General features: G+C 40.8%; 1 protein-coding gene across 20 annotated transcripts in view; it reads right to left on the reverse strand.

The window, feature by feature from the left end:
* The window catches only part of NRXN1 (neurexin 1), a 1,137,502-nt gene that overhangs the window by 66,204 nt on the left and 1,051,845 nt on the right, over nt 1-19,453 (reverse strand). For 2 of the 20 annotated variants that reach the window (XM_025184165.2, XM_025184164.2), the window contains exon 1: nt 1,467-1,619. The exons of the other annotated variants lie outside the window; for them this stretch is intronic. In XM_025184165.2, the coding sequence (XP_025039950.1) occupies nt 1,467-1,499 (33 nt within the window). In that variant the 5' untranslated portion in view covers nt 1,500-1,619. Of the gene's footprint in view, nt 1-1,466; nt 1,620-19,453 lie in introns of those variants that run through there. 20 annotated transcript variants of the gene reach the window in all.

Consider the following 19,453-nt stretch of genomic DNA (forward strand, 5'->3'; position numbering starts at 1 on the left):
CAGATAACTTAGATCCAATTCTATACATAATCCTCTTATAAACATGTCATAAAAGTACAAAACTCCACTCAACATACCAGGTAATGTTTTCAACTTGTAAATCAAAGCACATTCCTACAATGCTCTTCCTAAATATATGCTTCTTCAACTAATTTGAAACAAAACAAGTTATTAAGAAAGCTTTTCCTCCTTTATCTTCTATCTCATAATAAGTGTAAGATGTGAAAATAGACTTTTTCTGGTATAGCGGTTGCTAGCTTATCTCCCTTCTATGATAGAGATTCCTACCTCATCCCCTTTAAAGACCTTAATCCTCTTTCATTCACTCCACTCTTCCTCACCTATTGTCTGTACTCACTACCAGCATACAGTTGTCCCATCTGGCAACAGTCCTGCTTTTCATAGCTTTAATTCCCATGGTGCATGCAGGCTCTATAATACCAAGGCATTTTCACTATTTTTGTGAAATCTAACAACTGGGATCACATTGCTCCCAAAGGAGCTCAATGCTCTCTCTCTCTCTCTCTCACAAACACACACACACAAATACACACCTTGATACTTGTTTTCACGTATTATGGTAAGCTATGTAAGCAATGCTATTTTAAATAGATGCTTTGGAGGTTTGTTAATAAAAACAGCCTTGCTTTTGGACGTTACAAATGAGCAAATTAATACTCAATCTTATAAAAAACACACAAACACTTTCATTATCATTGGCATGCAGATATTTCCACCCTAAATAATGTATATGAATTTCTAAAAAAGAAATATAACGCTATTTTGCATTACATTTTATGAAATATATTTTCATCAGATTTAGTCATTCATTTTTATGCATTTTATGTTAACAAAACATGCATATAACTCACAGAAATTCCAGTTCTGCAAATGCTCAATAAGAAACAAAAATAAACAAACAAAAAAATCCATGTGTGTATATGCACACCACAAACACACATTATGTGCCAAAATAAAAAGCATGCATGGTCAGGGTTTAAGCATTTTTTTTAGCCAGAATAATTAATAGGTTATTAACAACAACACAGACTGCAATTATTTTAAGCAGTTTTTATTCATGCTTTCATTGGAGGCTTCTTAATTTTCCCTCCACCCCCTTCTTTACTCTCTTGCAGCAACATGCTAAAAAAATCTCTATGGCGTAGAAAAGCAGCAGATAAAAAGGAAGCATTCATGCTGAGGTTTTAAAGCGTTATTTTCTTGTAAAGAGATATTAAAATTTAAAAGCCTTTCTATCTTTAACATATATTGTGCAGAAATTTGATCTCAATATTAATGGCATGCAATCTCCAAGGAGATGTAGTCTAATAATTTTTTAAAAAGTCATTTTTAGTAATCAGTGCAAATGCCTTTTTTATTTTGCTGTTAAACTAATGGTATCTTAAACCCTGCATGCTGCAGTGCTTTAGCCTGTGCTCTGCATCAGCTGTGATAGAAGAAGCTACCTGAGAGGTTTCACAGTGCCATTTCATATCCATGTCTGCCTGGCTACCCTGCGTGTTTATAGCTTTTTTCTTAATTCTTAATGGAAATCCTAGGAAATTTAGTCCATCCTCTGAAATCAATACTGATGACAGGAGAGCTCCCTGACTCAGTGGGAGATCAAGATGATAAATTGCCTGCGCATCAGCCTGGCCTATCAGTGCCCTGCACACAGATGGGCGAGAAAAGACACAGAGAAGGCTCCATCCGTCACGTGTCACAGGAAAGCCAATGGCTGACACGCTGCTGCAGGAAGAGATGCTGCAGTTTGTTCTGCAGATGAGAAATACTGTATATCACCATCAAGCGCCAGTATAGCAAAGCTCTGGCAGAATAGCTGGCTTATTCCCTAGCTCTTCAGTGTAGATACTAAGGGAAGGTGCAGTTTTGATTTAATACATGCATCATATGATTCCATTTATATAGACTATTGCCTGCATAGCTTTACACTCTATCCGAAAATGATTAAAGCAGGGAGGAGGATATAATGAGTCCTAATGCCCTGATCCTTTTAAAATATTGTGATGTATTTCTCTTCAGCTGATTACTGTGTTTTAGCTTGCTATTAAATTAAACTGTTCAATTAGCATGAATCTCTTTATATCTCTTTATAATCGCCTCAAAGCCCCATAACTGTAATTATAATTTGTTTCCAAGCTAATGAATGACCGTTTTTTTCTATGTCATGTTTATAAGCAGTATTTTATGTGATTATTCTATAAAGACAATTATGTCTCAAAAGTGAAAAAAACAAAACAAAACCAACAACAAAATATGGAAGGTTTAGCTTAATTTCCAAAGCCCCCCAAATACAGAGTTACTGAAGTATTATTCCATGTCTGAGACATAGACTTATTTACCATAACACTGTCTAACTATACAAGTTACAATAATTCTTTCATAAGGAGAGAATGAACATCTGGGTTACCATATGGAAACCTTTTCTAAAGTACATCTGCTATCATTGATCACAGTGCAACAAGAGATATATTGCAGTTTTTCAAGGGAAGTGAAATGGTTATGTCAGGTTTGACAAAGAAGGTTACCTATAAAAAATTCTGTAGTGTTTTCTCACCAAGACACATACAACTGAACAAATAAACAAATCAAATTTTATTTGACTGCTATGGATACTGAAAAGATAACTTTTAAAAGCAATATGATTCTGCTTTTATTGTCTCTCTATACGATTCAAAGCTGTGCTCTGCACATTTTTACTCAGATTCAATAAGTCATGACAGCTCCAAGGGTTAATATTATCAACTGCCTATCTCCTTCTCCTTTAGGGCTTTTGCAGAATCATTCAAAACTGCTTTGAATAATGAATATCTACAGTAAGAAAGAAGACAAGTGCACTTTGGAATCTGAAGGATGAAATTAACTAAGCAATTACTTTAACAAAAGCCCAGAGAATATAAGCTATTTTGAACATTCTGAACTTCTCTATTTTATTCTAGGTTAGAATGTTGCGCACTTCATTATTTAGCAGTATTATTTCCTTTGATTTTTGGTGTTGATACTAGTTTTCAGGTCAGAATGATTCAATGCAGCCTCTCATATGAGCACAATTGTCTCTCTCTCTCTCTCAAAAAAAAATGAAACTGATCCTTCCTATGATTTCAGTGGAAGCTATAGGTCATCAGAACTATGTGGGAATGAAGTCCATAGTTTCCTCAAAGAACACTATTTTAAATATTTTTAAATCGATACTCTTTTTTGTAGGACAGGATAAGCAATCCTTTATTAAGTTAAGCAAGAAATATACCTACAGAGACATACACATAAAGAGCACCTAAAGACTAACATAAAGTCCAATAAATAAAAGTCATTGCTATTTCAGATCAACCCTTGCACACCAATACAATGAGTGAACTGATGAAATAAGATTAATTCTAATATAAGAAATGTCAAGGCCTTTTCAATATCATATGTTTAGGATTAAGTTCTGTGAACATGCATGTGCGATTCAGTAGGTACCATATATGCCAAAATATTGGCAGAATTTAGCCCTTATGTTTCAACTAGTCAATATTTTAATTGCAAGCTTGTATAACATAGCATTCTATATCCTGCAAACTGTGAAACAATTGTTAACAGGGCAAGTCAGCAAATAGGATGAATGCATTACCCTCATTGGACACTACCGCTATTTGAATAAACTCACATTACTTGTGATCTAGCCAATATTTCTGCTTGAATAAAGAGGCTGTGTCTACACTGGGCCACTTATTCCGCTTTTCCGGAATAAGCTGCGAGCTGTCTACACTGGTCCTTGAATTTCCGGAAAAGCAACGACGCTCTACTGTACAAAATCAGCCGCTATTCCGGAAAAGCTATGTTGCTCCCGCTCGGGCATAAGTCCTTATTCCGGAACACTGTTCCAGAAAAGGGCCAGTGTAGACAGCCCAGTAGTCTTTTCCGGAAAAAAGCCCCGATCGCAAAAATGACAATCGGGGCTCTTTTCTGGAAAAGCGCATCTACATTGGCCACAGATGCTTTTCCGGAAGAAAGGCTTTTCCGGAAAAGCAGCCTGCCAATGTAGACGCTCTTTTTCCGGAAATACTTATAATGAAAACTATTCTGTTTTAAGCATTTTCGGAAATTCATGCCAGTGTAGACACAGCCAGGTTGTTAATGATAAAGAAAATTCTGTGTTGCTTCTGGAAAGTGTAGTTATTATTTCCATATTAATGTATAGTATATTTAGTATGGTACAGGGAGCAAATTAAGGGACAGTCCATGCTCTGAGTTTCCCACCCCTGCACTGTACTATAACTAGAATAATTGAGATGGAGTCTTACTGTAAGCTTTAGCAGAAAGCAATAGAAATGGGAAGCAAGTGGGATTAGACAGCATGAGACACACATACATTTCTTCTGAGTTTGTTGTAGCAAGGGCCAGCAAAGCCTGAAAACTCCACTGGGCATGGATCTTACCTATATTTTGACAGCTGTTTGGAGAACTGAAAAATCTCCTGTTAGGGCAAATTTGATACTTCCTACAAGGGTTAGGAAGTGCCTACATTTGTCTGCAAGTGGTTCTTTTGCACAAAGGTGGAAGCAGGATTGTGGACTTTATTAGTCTTTAGGTGCTATTTATGTGGATGTGTCTGTAGGCATATTTCTTGCAGAACTTAATAAAGGATTGAAAATCCTGTTTGCTATACTCTGCAAGAGTATATCAGAGGTCAAGAATCTACTGCTGTGGAGTTATTCCCCCAGCAACTTCACTAAGGAGATTCAAGGATTACTGCACGGCTTCAGATCTGCTCTGCATACTTGGGGAAGGCTTCCTTCCTTGAAGATTCCAAGCCCATGATCTATATTTGGGTTGTGCTTTGAGTGAGAGGATCTGGGGGGAAACAACTACCATTTGGGTTTGTTATTATTAAAATGATGTGAAGTTAGATTACTAAATGAAAGTACATGTATTTTAAATGGGCCAAAGTGGGACATTTTAATATATTCTTCACTCAAGCTTCCATAATCTCATTATTTGGCTCCCCAAATGATGTCATTATTATGCTTGAAATATGATGTTCAGTATCTTGATTTTGTGTTATCTCCACAAAATGTTAATAAATAATAAAAATAATAAATGGTTCCCATGTTTCCACTTTAACTAATTGGTGGATGAATGAGATAGTGTGATGGGGCAGTTGCCCTGAACTGGACTATAAAGGATTAAAACAGCCTTGGGAGAGGGCTGAGGCTAGAAGTCAATTGGGGGATGGCTTGTGGCAGGGCTGTATAAAAAAGATGGCTGGTCAGGAGAAGCACACTTATTGCTTCAGTGCTGGGGAGAGAGCGACCTAGTTGCCTGCTAGTGGGGTATGTTAGGCAGAGGGGAGAAGGCAGGGAGAGCCCCAGGCTGAGGCCCAGTGACAGGGACCCAGGGAAGTAGTAGGGTTGCAGAGGAGCATCCAGGGCAGGATAACACAGCAGGTTCACATCCCCTTGCCAGTGAGTGTCCATTTCAGACTGCAGTTTGCCTCAATTAGATGACAACTGGCAGTGGGTCACTGAAGCAAAGTAGATATAGGGCTTGGGTTTCCCTGGGAGAGGACCCCAGAGTGTGGGGGGCAGTACCCTGAGGGAAGAATACCATGGTCTGGGAGGAATATGGGTCTGGACAAGTGATGGAGAACAGTCAAAAAGATAATAGTGGGTAAGACACCACCAGGAGAGGGCTCTCTGAGGGTGGACTCAGCTAATTCCTGGAAATGATCAGTGAGTCTCGAACCCATTACAGGTAGTTTCAACAAAAGTATGTAAGAAGGATATCAGATCCTGAATCTCAAGCTCATATAGATTCCTTTATATAGTAAGGATGCTAAAAGCTGCAGTCTTTGGGTACGTCTAGACTACATTTTTTTTTTGAAAAAATTGCCCTTTTTTCGAAAAAACTTCACCTGCGTCCACACATTGAAAGAAAGAATGCAGGGTTTTTTCGAAAGAGATCTTTCAAAAAAAGGCACGTGTGGACAAAGAACAGGGAAATTTTTCGAAAGAAGAGGCAATAGAAAAAAGCACGGGTGCCCTGGTGGCCATTCTGTGAATAGCTATCAGGGCTTTCTTTTGAGAGAGTGTCCATGCAGTCCGGTTTTGAGGTGTGGACTCTCTCTTTCAAAAGAAGCTTGCAGTCTAGATGTACCCTTCCTGTAGTGCCAGTGGAAATGTGGTGCAAGTATTAACTGCCTCATTTGATTAGAAGGGTAAAACCCAGACTCTGGCTGTCCATTGTGAAATCTGTCCTGTTAACAATAGAAACAAGTTTATAGCACAAAATTTGCTCAGATTATTCTTCACATTTATCAGTGTTTGACTTTTTCACATTCAATGAGGCATGATAACGAACACCAACTCTCTTCTTCTACCCATACTAAAGAACTCATGTTAATCAGAGACGATGGGTTATATTGACACATCTATATCCTGATAGATAACCATTAAGTTATTGCAACATACAATATTTATAAAGGTGTCTTATTCCAAAAAATCCTGAAGCATTTTTAAAAAACTATGATTCCAATTTAAAAAAACAATTAAAAGGCTGCTTAAATGTAAGCACAACTGACAACACATCCACATATGGAGATGGTCGAGGGAAGCTGACAGCACACTTCAAACCTTTGCTTTTATAAAAGGGGCTAACAGTTTTTTAATACACACAGCAAAGACATCTGCATTTTGAACACACACCTGAGATTACATAAATATTACATAGCTCACAAAAAGGAAAGACTGAGCCAAACTTGATCAGATTTGGTTCACATACATATATGTATACAGTGGTATATGTACAGTGTGCTTATAAGCACGTGTGCACACACATACATACACACACACATTCTTGCATAGTGGTTGCTATTAAAAATGAATGACTGCTGAGTGCAGATAATTATGTTTTTTATGATTTAGCCTGTACTAGGTATCTGTATCCTACAGTATGAGGGTGCATCTTGTCTACACATTAGGGCTTAACTCAAAATAAGTTACACAAATTGAACTATGTCAATTGTGTAGCTTATTTCAAAATAGCTTATTTCATAATTGGGGGCATTTACACAGCACCTATTCCAAAATAGAGCACTCTTCCTCTGACTTCCCTTACTTCTTGTACAATGAGTGTTACAGGAGTCTGAGTAAGAAGCCATCCAGCTTGACAGTATTTCAACAGTATTTCGAAATAACTGCCTGCTGTGTAGACACAGATTAAGTTATTTCAAAATAACACTAGTTATTTTGAAATAATGTTGCTGTGTAGATGTACCCTTAGAGGCCAAAAAGGCTCCCCTTCTGCTGATGTGTTTTGGGCACACAAAATTTGCACCAACAATTCATCTGCAAATAAGAACTGGAGTTCTAGTTTCTCTACGACCTGATCACAGACATAAATGTGACACTTAGAAGCAAAAATACAGATTTTCATAGCAGTTAACTTCTGTATTTACAAATGTTGCAGATGAACATGGAATAAGCAAGAGAATTTGATAGTTACCACTATATGCTTGTATGTATGCACTTGTCCATATGTCTAGCTGTCCAGAAGAGCAATTTATAAACTAAAATGCATTACCTGAAGCTTGTAAAGTTATTTGTAAATGAAACAGAAATGTAGTTTCTAAATACAAAAGTCTAAGTTTTCACCAAGTAAAATGGTAATGCCATTAGACCAACTTCTGTTGGAGAGAGAGACAAGTTTTTATGCTTGCACAGAGCTCTTTTTCAGGTCTCGGAAATGTATTCAAGGTCAAAACAGCTAAATACAAGGTGAAACATTTTGTTTAGCATAAGTAGTTCACACATATTTCTAGGAACTATTCAAGTGGTAGAATGCAACAAAGGGTGGGTGGGTTAGCTGGTTAGAGACTGTGGTAATAAGCCATAAATCCAGTGTCTCTATTCAATCCATGATTTTCAGTGTCTAGCAAAGTTATGATTTAAGTTCAGAGGTTTATCTTTAGAAAGTGTCATGCAGATTTCCTTTGAGGATGAGAATTGAGAGATCAGATAGAGAAGCACCAGTTTATGAACACTGTTTACCCACAGGTGATATGATGTTTTTGTCCTTATCATTTTTATGTGTGAGTTAATTTGAGATCACAGTGATTTTCTCATTTCACCAACATAGTTGCTATTGGGCAGTTTAGTGAGCTGGAAGTAGTGTTCTGATCCATGTCGTACACGACACGTTGTGAGAGGCATGCGCAGGATTCATGGATCTTGAAAGTTGTGTTGAGGAACAGGTACCTCCTCAGCTGCCTTTCTGGTCTCCTGAGTGGAGACATGTCAAAGGACCCCTTCACCTTGAATGGTCCCTTGAAATAAACTAGAGAATCTGTTCCACCTTGTGATAAATTGTGACACTCTGCATACATTTCCCAGAGCTGAAGAAGAGTACTGTGTAAGCTTAAATCTTAAAGCTTAAAGGACCTGGGGGTTACAGTGGATGAGAAGCTGGATATGAGTCAACAGTGCGCCCTTGCAGCCAAGAAGGCTAATGGCATATTAGGTTGCATTAAGAGGAGCATTGCCAGCAGATCCAGAGATGTCATTATTCCCCTTTATTCGGCTCTGGTGAGGCCACATCTGGAGTACTGTGTCCAGTTCTGGAGCCCCCACTACAAAAAGGATGTGGACACATTGGAGAGGGTCCAGCGGAGGGCAACCAAAATGATTAGGGGGTTGGAGCATATACTTATGAGGAGAGGCTGTGGGACTTGGGTCTGTTTAGTCTGCAGAAGCGAAGAGTGAGGGGGGATTTGATAGCAGCCTTCAACTTCCTGAAGGGAGGTTCCAAAGAGGATGGAGAGAAGCTGTTCTCAGTAGTGACAGATGGCACAGAACAAGGAGCAATGGTCTCAAGTTGTGGTGGGAGAGGTCCAGGTTGGATATTAGGGAAAACTATTTCACTAGGAGGGTAGTGAAGCACTGGAATGGGTTACCTAGGGAAGTAGTGGAGTCTCCATCCATAGAGGTGTTTAAGTCTCGGCTTGACAAAGCCCTGGCCGGGTTGATTTAGTTGGAATTGGTCCTGCCTAGAGCAGGGGGCTGGACTTGATGACCTTCTGAGGTCTCTTCCAGTTCTATGGTTCTATGATTCTATGATTAAAAACTTGTCTCTCTCACCAAAAGAAGTTGGTCCAAAAAAAGATATTACCTCGTCCACCTTGTCTCTATAATATCCTGGGATCAACACATTTACAACTCCCTTGTTCTGACCAACTGGACCATTTCCTCAGTCAGATGTAACATCCAGAATGAACAACTGTCCTTCTAATACAGCGGTGGCTAATAACCCGTGCATGGGCTGGACACAGTTTGCCAGGGTTAGTCCTTCACGGGACATCAGCACTTTATTTAGCTGTGCTTCCATGGGTGCAGCTGCTTGAAGCTCCCATTAGCCATAGATAGCCATTCCTGACCAATGGGAGCAGCGGAAAGTGGTGTCCTGGTCTGCGCCACTTCCCATAGCTCCCGTTGCCCAGGAAGGGGGATCAACAGGAGCTTCAAACTGCCATTCCTGCAGAGGCATAGGTATATTAAGTGTTGGCAGCCTGCCAGGAGCTAACCCGGGCAAACTGGTTCTGTCTTTTTTACCACACCTGTTCTAAGACATAGCTGCCAAATTCAGCACCAAACCTATTTTTATAGGCTATCTGTTGTTAGCTTCATACAGGCACACAAAATCACTGATATCCAAGAAAACTGGGATGAAGAATTTAATCATAATCTGGCTGAAGGGAATGGAGAATGGATCTGGGGTGACATCGAAGTGTTATCTTCACTCTCTCTGCAGACTTTTTCAAGACTCTGCTTAGCTAAACTAACAAATAAATATTGGTGTCAGCACTTCCTGTCATCTCTATCACACTTAGTGTGCTCTGCACCTGTGACAAAATTACTCTTCTATGGTGGGAAGTCTGTAATCTCACTCCCAAGGCTCTGAACTCTCCCATCACCCTGTCAGCCAGGCTTCTACATAGAAAGCTCTATTCCAGTATATCTGTGAAAATCAGCCTTGACAGTGATGGAAATTTTTTAGAGAGTTGCTTTCCAGTACTGGAAAGGTGAAATCCTCCTGCCTCTTTAAGCAAATGGACTCTCATGGGAAAAATTACTCTCTCAAGATGCCATAAATGGGACCAATTTGACTCCTCTAGGGAGCTAACATATACTCTTTTTGCCTCCCCTTGAGCAAGCTTTCCAGCACTTTTATAAATTGGATTTAACTAATAGCAACATTTTTAGTCTTTTTTCTGTAGATGGTCTGGTTTTAAGCATAAAGCTTAGAACAATTTTTAATTTTACCTTGAAATAAGGATAAGGTAATGGTTTTCAACAGGGGAGGGGAGCTTGGAGGTAAGTAGATGATTTTTTTCCATTTTATTTTAAACAGAGCATATTTCCAAGTTTTAATAAAGAAATATTACACAGAACAAACATAAAAATAGTCACAAAGCTTTCTGGGGAGTTTCCAACTGGCCACACATGCATTCCACATTATATGTAATGCTAAAAATCACACTTTTAAAAACTCTTAACTGTTATTTTACATATGTACTTTTTGAACTGAGACTCAAGAGATCTGGGTTCTATACCTAGCTCTGCCATAGGCCTTCTGGGTGACCTTGTGCAAGTCATTTTGCCTTTCTGTACCTTAGTTTACTCATTTGTAAACTGATACTGACCTTCTCTGATTTGATTTGAGAGCTAAGCAGTATTATTAATTATTATTACTTAGTCCCACGATCCCTTCAAAGAACATATAAAACATATTCCCTTCCCAGACATTTATAGGTCTACTTATTCATATTTTCTCTTGCTCGGATTTATTCTTTTCTCCTCCTCCATTTCTATTTCTTCTTCTTCTCGTCAGTCATAAAAATACATAGGGACAACAGTATACTACATAGTTATTGCATTAATTACAAAAAATACACAAATTTTGTCTCATTTGTTATATATATTATGTTGTCCTTTCAATATTCCCTGAGATTTCATGACTGACTAAATACTCTTAAATTTTTTCCAGCCTTAGAGCACACATGCAATCTGTAGGTACTGAAGTGTTAAGTATTTGTGATTGTTAGCATTGTATGTAATGCATAATATACACGTGGCCAATTAGATCCTGCCCAGTAAGCTTTATAGTTATGTTAGATCTTTATACTCTTTCTTGATTAAAACTTGTAAATAAATAAGGAGGAAAAAATATCACCTGATTTGATCCATGCTCCTTCTCCATCCTCAAAGATGAAACAAAGCTCTTGAAAACTGAAAGCAGAAGGATGAGATGTGATATGATTGCTTTCTATAAATACTTTGGGGGGTATATATCAGGGAGGGTTAAGTTCTGTTTAAAGTAAGGAAAATGCTGGCACAAGAACAAATGGATAGAAGCTGGCCATGAATAAACTCAGGCTGTAAATCAGAAGAAGGTTTCTAATCATCAGAGGGGTAAGGTTTAGGAACAGCATCCCAATAGGAGCTGAAACAAAAGACAGGGCTGTGCAGCACTTTAAAGACTAACAAGATGGTTTATTAGGTGATGAGCTTCTGTGGGCCAGACCCATTTCCTCAGATCAAATTGTGGAAGAAAATTGGCATGACCATAAATACCAAAGGGATACAATAAAAAAAAAAAGTAAACACATGTAAAATTGACAAATCAGATTTTAGAATGGGGGAGGGGGGAAAGGTTAGTGTTTATGAGATAGTGATATTAGGGGTGATAATTGGAGAAGTTATCTTTCTAATGGGTAAGGTAGTTAGCATATTTGTTAAGGCCCATTCGTAAAATGTCAAATTTAAGCATGAATGACAGTTCTGAGGTTTGACACTAACCTCCCCTTCTCCCCCGCATCTGTTCTAAAATCTGATTTGTCAATTTTAGATGTATTCACTTTTTTTTTTATTGTATCCTTTGGTATTTATGGTCATGTCAATTTTCTTCCATAATTTGATCTGAGGAAGTGAGTCTGGCCCACGAAAGGTCATCACCTAATAAACCATCTTGTTAGTCTTTAAAGTGCTGCATAGTCCTGTCTTTTGTTTCAGCAAGACCAGACTAACACGGCTACATCTCTATTACTATTCTACATGCAAGCCAATAGGAGTTATGAGGGAATTACTTTTCAGAGATAGCTGGACAAATTTAGGAGTGCACATAGGTGTTAGAACTAGGGTGCTAGAGTTGTTGCCACTCCCCTTCCCCTGATCTTGAAGTAGGATTAACCCAAATACATGGTTTCTGCCTTCAGCTTCCCCACTATAAAGAATGATTTAGCACCACTGTGAATGTAATCATATGACAGGGGTACTTGTGATTGAAGGGAAAATGCTCAGCAATCCTGGAACTTATGTTCTTAAAAGTTGATGCGCCTCAGGGTTTCAACTAGTTGCCTACAGGGGATAGGAAGAGATTCCCCAGGCCCCTGACAATGTCTGGGATAGGTTTATATAACTGGTTGAGATGATTAAATTGGGATTGCCCCTGCTTTTAGAAGGGGGCTGGACTCAATGACCTCCTGAGATCTCTTCCAACCCTAGGAGTCTATTATTCTAACTTCTTCCCCAGAAGCGGCTCAGATGGCCACTGCTGGGGACGGGATATTGGATGGGTAGGACTTGGACTCTATGGTAGAAACAAATCTGTTAGTGGTAATCTTGCAGATTGCAGGCAGTCCCTGGGTTACATACAAGATAGGGACTGTAGATTTGTTCTTAAGTTGAATTTGTATGTAAGTCGGAACTGGTACATATTTTGGGGGGAGGACGGGGAGCTGGAGTTAGGTGGAAAAGATCCTGATTCTCATACAACTTCCTTATTCTAAGAAAAACACATACTGTTTTGATATGAAGGTTTTTTTTGGTTGATATTTTAATTTAAAATTGATCATAAGTTTCAGTGTTTCATGCTATATCCAAATCTTCCTTTTGGGGGTACCTGAAAGATCCCAGTTATTCATTTAATAGTCAGAATCTTTGTTTTTTATAACTAAATAAAGTTTATTCAATGCATATTACTGTTCCAAATAGAATTTGCTACAGATGGTTCAGTGAAATGGGTATTAAGTGTAATCAATAGTCATTGGAGAGCACAGTGAAATATTGATACAATCAAAGCTGTTGTTGTATTCTGCTGAGCAGAAAATGGAAATCCCTTCCTGTGAAGTGTGTGTGTGAATTTATCCACAGGATTAATTTTAAAGAAAAATTCTGTGTTGGGAACAGGAGTTTAGCCACAGGTGGGTCCTCATTGTCCACTCACCCACTTTGCAACCAGACCCATCCCCTCGGGGCTCCACTCCAGCCAGGGTGTGGGGTTGGGCTTATCCCCTCTTCACTTCTGTCCTGCTCCTCCCCATTCTTGCCCACCCACACCACTGTGTAATTTTTCAGCTTCACCTCTGCCAGGCAGGAAGGGACTTGTTAATTTCACGTGACGCTAACAAGATACTTGCAGCTCTAGTACTGAAGAGGGAAAGAGCTGTTGCTCCCAAGATGGGGACTGTAACACAATGGGTCTCACTGCCTGCTGCTCCTGCTGTTCCCTAGGAAATTAATTTTTCCGCTCTGGGGTGCCCCCTTTTAGCTGGTGTCTTGTTCCCCCCAGCAGACCCGTGTCCTCTGCGGCGAGAAAAGCCGCTCTGCGTCTCCCTGGTCTGCTGGGGAGGGGGAAGGTGCTAGCTCCACGTCTCCCTGGTCTGCTGGGGGGAAGCGCCCCCTGCGCCGCCGGAGGTGGCGACAGTGGGGGAGGCACCCCGCACTAGCTGCGCCCCTCTTCCCCCATTTGTAACTAGGGATCCGACGTAAGTCGGATTGATGTAACCCGGGGACTGCCTGTATATTAAAATTAGGACTGTCAAATTATTAAATTAATCACAATCACAGTTTTAATCACACTATTAAACAATAGGATGGCCATCTGTCCCATTTTTAATGGGACAATCCCTTATTTAAGCCCTTTTGCAGATGTCCCACCTTTTTAAAAAAAGTCCCATATTTTCCACTCCCGCACTCGCCCTGCTGGTTAGTTGCGGTCAGCACAGGTAAATGCAGGCTGTTGGTGAACAGCAGGTGGTGCTCTCAGGCAGGGTTCAGTGAGAGAAAGACACAAGCCAGTAGGAAGAGAGGCATCCTGCGTGTGATATGTACATTAAAGCAGGGTTTCTCATGGTGGGGAGGGTCCTGCCAGCCTTTTCAGGTTACTTGGCTGAAGCTCCAAATTCCAGCATCTGCTGCCAGGCTGAAATCTTGATCCCCGGCAGTCCCTCCTGCACTGAATTCCCAGCACACCCCAGGTTGAAACCCTGAGCTAAGGTGCCCCTCTGAATTCCCAGCACGCACACTCCCAGATGAGACCCTCATCTCTGCCCCTTCTATTCCCAAGTCATGAGTGCTGGGCGCAAGCTGGTAGTGGCAGAGCTGAATCCTGCATGGCCAGTGCTCCCTGTGGGCGAGAAGCCTCCAGAGTCCATGGGCACAGTTCCAGAGCTCTCTAACAAGTGCAGTACAGTCCTGGGGTGAGCTCCACAGCCCTTTCTCTCTCTGTCCTCGGCCAGGTCAGAAGCAGAAGGCTGAGCCACTGGGCAGCTGCTCCTCCTCTGCTAAAGGTGCAGGAATCAAAGCTGGCCCTCAGCTCCTAGTCCCTTTGCTCGCACAGCCAGTAAGAGTGGGAAGACGGTGGCGAGTCAGGAAGAGCTTATGTTGACCTCAGGCTGGGTGGAGAGATGGGAAGAGGCAGAGTCAAGTAAGAGGAGAGGAACAAGGTGTACAGCTAGTTCGGATTAGGAAGCCTAATCCGAACTAGCTACTCCATGCTGCGTGTAGCCGCGCGGCACGGGATTCGAACTGCCGGCATTTAAAAATGGTGCCGGCCGGCTTCATGCAAATGAAGCCCAGGAAATTCAAATCCCGGGCTTCATTTGCAAGTGCAGATGACTACTTTACCCCCGCTAGTTCGAACTAGCGGGGTAGTGTAGACATATCCAAAAAGAGTCATAGCCCCTTTAAATCTCCACACTCCCCTCCGCCCCCACCAGACGCAGCAGGGGAAGAATGTTCCAGGCGGCCTTCCATCTGAGAAAAACAGAAAATACTGGAAATTTCACATGTCTGGTATTTTTCTGGCTTTTTTTACCGGACAAAAGCCACAAATACCGGACTGTCCAGGCCAATCCCGGACACCTGGCAACCCTAGCGGGGGTGGGGGCGGGAGTTGTCTCAGCTCTTCACTGGGCTTGGGGGGTGTCACATGGCCATTAGCCCCAATATCCTCCTTCACTAGTTACCCCTTTTAATACCCCCAAATAACCCCACTGCAAACTTGTGCCTCCTGTGGAGTTGTGCAGGAGAGAGAGAGAGGGCAGATTTTACCCTTTCGTGTTAGCCTCCAACATGAACAGAAGGAACACACACAGGCATATAAAATTATACACAATCAAACAAAGCTGTTATTCTAGACAACAGCTGTGACTGTTACAGTGGAAATAAGAAAAGTGAAGGTTTGGATTCCAGTACCTTTCCCCTCCCTGTCACCAGCCATTCTCCATAGCTGCCTCAGAGAATCTTTTAGCAGCTGAAGAATATTTGTAGCAATTTCCCATTTATAAAGCTCTTTAAAACTAAAACTAACAGAGCAGTGGATATGATGTATGGTTTTGATTGACGTGGCTCTTCAATTTTACAAAACCTCACTTGTACAAGGAAGACTGCTGTGAGTACATTGCTTGTTCTACTTATAAATTCTACCTTTCCACAGACACCCACATAACAACTTTGAAATAAATGCACAAATATATTAATTTTTGGCCTTGCTACATTTTGCAGAGTGGGAGGATAAGACTTTTTTTAAAGAGAATTAAACCTTCCTTCTAAATTAAAGGTTTCATTCCCTAATAAATAATTTCTCTGGCTGTTTGCAAACGGTTCTATTATCCTCTAATGTGAAGAACCCCATAGAGACTGGGAGTCTACCATTGCATCTTTAATCAGAAAACTGTTTTGACTGTTTTGTCAGGTAAACAGCACAACCTAAAATGTGTCTGTTTTCTGTTGAATACTGTACTCTGCTGAAAAATAAAATAGCTATTGAACAAGCATGCATGCACAAAGGCCAGGGGTTAAAGCTGACTCTTCATCTAAGACAGTAGTTCTTTGATTGAAGATACAGAGGTTGTCCTGTGACTGCAGTAATGCTTAGCATTTCCTCCTCCTATCAGCTGGGAGCCAAACACCAAATATGAGTAGATATAGATTACTGAGTGAAATGGCAGCAGCCAAAGGGAGTTCAGTCTACTGTACTCTGACAAAGATGGGACTATTGAGAAAGAAATCTGTTAACAAAGAGCTAATTAATGAGGATAACTGTAAGCTAATTAACATAGTGCTCGATTACAGCTCTGGCAGTGGACTGCAAAACTGAGGTAGGAATTCACATGCATCAGTGCACATCCCCCCTGAATGTTAATGTCTAGGTCAGGGCTACTCAATTTCAGAAGCCCCAGGAGCCACAATGATACTCACAGTACATGCTGAGGGCCGCAACTTAAGTGTGGTTGCACATGCATGCAAATATATATGCAAAATATGCAAATAGCTTATTTCACACTGACAGGCATGAATACAAAATTAAGGCAAGACTACACAACACGCAGGCCCCATTTATGTCAATTCTGCTGATATTAATAAAATGCAATATTTATCCAATTTCCACCTATATAACAGCACTTTTAATGAGCAATGACAGTCCAGGAATTTAACTACTAAGATGCATATCAACAGAAGATCATTATATTGACTTGTCATTGAGGAGCATGTTCCCAGGTGAGGCCATGTTCAAAGGATCTCACCCGTGGACCACGTGTTGAGCCCCGTGTAAACCCAAACTGTCCCAAGGGCTGCAAACTGGCCTATGGGCCACATATTGAGTAGCCCTGGTCTAGGTCATTGGAGGGCTAGGATACTGCTAGGTGATTCATCAGTGTAACTGGGGCCAGCTCTAGGAGGGTGCAGGGTCCAGAACACCTCCTCCCTCTTCCACCTGTCCCACTGACATCTCAACTCTTCCCACTCCTTCTCTGCTCTTACCCCACCCCCACTCAACCCTTTCTCTCAAATCCCAGCCTTGCTCCCCCAGCTCTGCTCTGAAGCAGAGCAATGTGGCTGGCTCACTCCACTTCCTGCCACTGCTGGTGCGTGTGGGGATGGGCCTAACCTGTGCTGCCGGTGCAAAGCACTCCGCTAGTGCTCCAGGCCACCAAAGCCAGGAGTCCGGGGGGCTGTCTCAAATTGTCCAATAGGTGGCTCTGAATAAGACTACTGGTATCTGCAATGCATGGAACTACTCACCTGCCTCCCCAACTTTTAAAATGAAGGGAGACACTTATCACAGAAAGAACACAAACAACAAGAGATCCACAAACCCAACTATATACAGATCAACCCCAAAGTAAAAACAAAACCTATGGCAAAGAAAGAAAATTTTGAAAGAGCCTAACATTCTCTGGGGAAGCAGAACACAGAGGAAAATTTTCTTTGGTCCTAACTACTTGGACAGCTCAGGGTATGTCTACACTACCCCGCTAGTTCGAACTAGCGGGGTAATGTATGCATACCGAACTTGCTAATGAAGCCCAGGATTTGAATTTCCTGGGCTTCATTAGCATAAAGCCGGCGCCGCCATTTTTAAAAGCCGGCTAGTGCGAACCCCGTGCCGCGCGGCTACACGCGGCACGGGCTAGATAGTTCGAACTAGCTAGCCATTCCGAACTATCTGTACACCTCATTCCAGATACTATTGGTCACTCAGGAACAAGATAGAAATATTTATCCTTTAAAAGTGACATTGATCTGCTTCCTGAAAAATCAGCAAATTCTCCATAGAAAAGTACCTCATATAATTGCAAACTCTGTCTTTTACAACTTATTTTATGGAATCCTAGAATACTAGAACTGGAAGGGACCTTGAGGGGTCATCAAGTCCAGTCCCCTCATGGCAGGACAGAGCTCCACCTAGATCATCCCCGATAGAGGTCCATCGAACCTGTTCTTAAATATCTCCAGAGATGGAGATTCCACAACCTCCCTAGGTAATTTATTCCAGTTTTTATCCACCCTGACAGTTCAGAACCTTTTCCTAATGTCCAACCTAAACCTCCCTTGTTACAATTTAAGTCCATTGCTTCATGGCCTATCATCAGAGGCCAAGGAGAACTATTTTTCTCCCTCTTCCTTGGAACATCCTTTTAGATACTTGAAAACTACTATCATGTCCTCTCTCCGTTTTCTCTTTTCTAAACTAAACAAACCCAATTCTTTCAGTCTTTTCTCATAGACCATGTTTTCTAGACCTTTAATTATTTGTGTTACTGTTCTCTGCACCTTCTCCAATTTTTCCACATCTTTCTTGAAATGTCATGCTCAGAACTGGACACAATACTCCATTTGTGGCCTAATCAATGCAGAGTAGAGAGGCAGAATGACTTCTTGTGTCTTGCTCACAACAGTACCGTTCATGCATCCCAGAATCATGTTTGCTTTTTTTGTAATAGTGTCACACTTTTGATTCACATTTAGCTTGTGGTCCACTATGACCCATAGGACTCTTTCTGCAGTACTTGTTCCTAGGCAGTTTCTTCCCATTCTGTATGTGTGTAACTGATTGTTCCTTCCTAAGTGAAGTACTTTGCATTTGTCCTTATTAAACTTCATCCTATTTATTTCAGACCATTTCTCCAGTTTGTCCAGATCATTTTGAATGATATTATCCTTGAAAGCACTTGCAACCCCTCCCAGCTTGGTATTATCTGCAGACTATAACATATTCTCTATGCCAATATCTAAATCATTGATGAAGATATTGAACAAAAACAGTCCCAAAACAGACCCCTGCGGAACCCCACTTGTTATGCTCTTCCTGCATGACCATGAACCATTAATAACTATTCTCTAAGAATGGACATCCAGCCACTTATGCACCAACCTTGTAGTAGCTACATCTAGGTTGTATTTCCCTAGTTTATGATAAGAAAGTCACACGAGACCGTATCAAATGCTTTACTAAAGTCTAGGTATACTAGTCCACTGCTTCTCTCTTATCCATAAGACTTGTTATCCTATCAAATAAAGCTATCACACTGGTTTGACATGATTTATTCTTTACAAATCCATCTGGCTATTACCTATCACCTTATTTTCTTCCAGATGTTTGCAGATAAATTCCTTAATTACTTGCTCCATTATCTTTCCTGGCACAGAAGTTAAACTGCCTGGTCTGTAGTTTCCTGGATTGTTCTTATTTCCCTTTTTATATATGGGCAATATATTTGAACTTTTCTAGTCTTCTGGAATCTCTCCTGACTTCCATGACTTTTCAAAGATGATAGCTAAAGGCTCAGCTACCTCCTCTATCAGCTCCTTCAGTATTCTAGGTTGCATTTCAT

The sequence above is a fragment of the Pelodiscus sinensis genome, chromosome 3 (genome assembly GCF_049634645.1).
Source record: "Pelodiscus sinensis isolate JC-2024 chromosome 3, ASM4963464v1, whole genome shotgun sequence".
NCBI classification, from domain to species: domain Eukaryota; kingdom Metazoa; phylum Chordata; order Testudines; family Trionychidae; genus Pelodiscus; species Pelodiscus sinensis.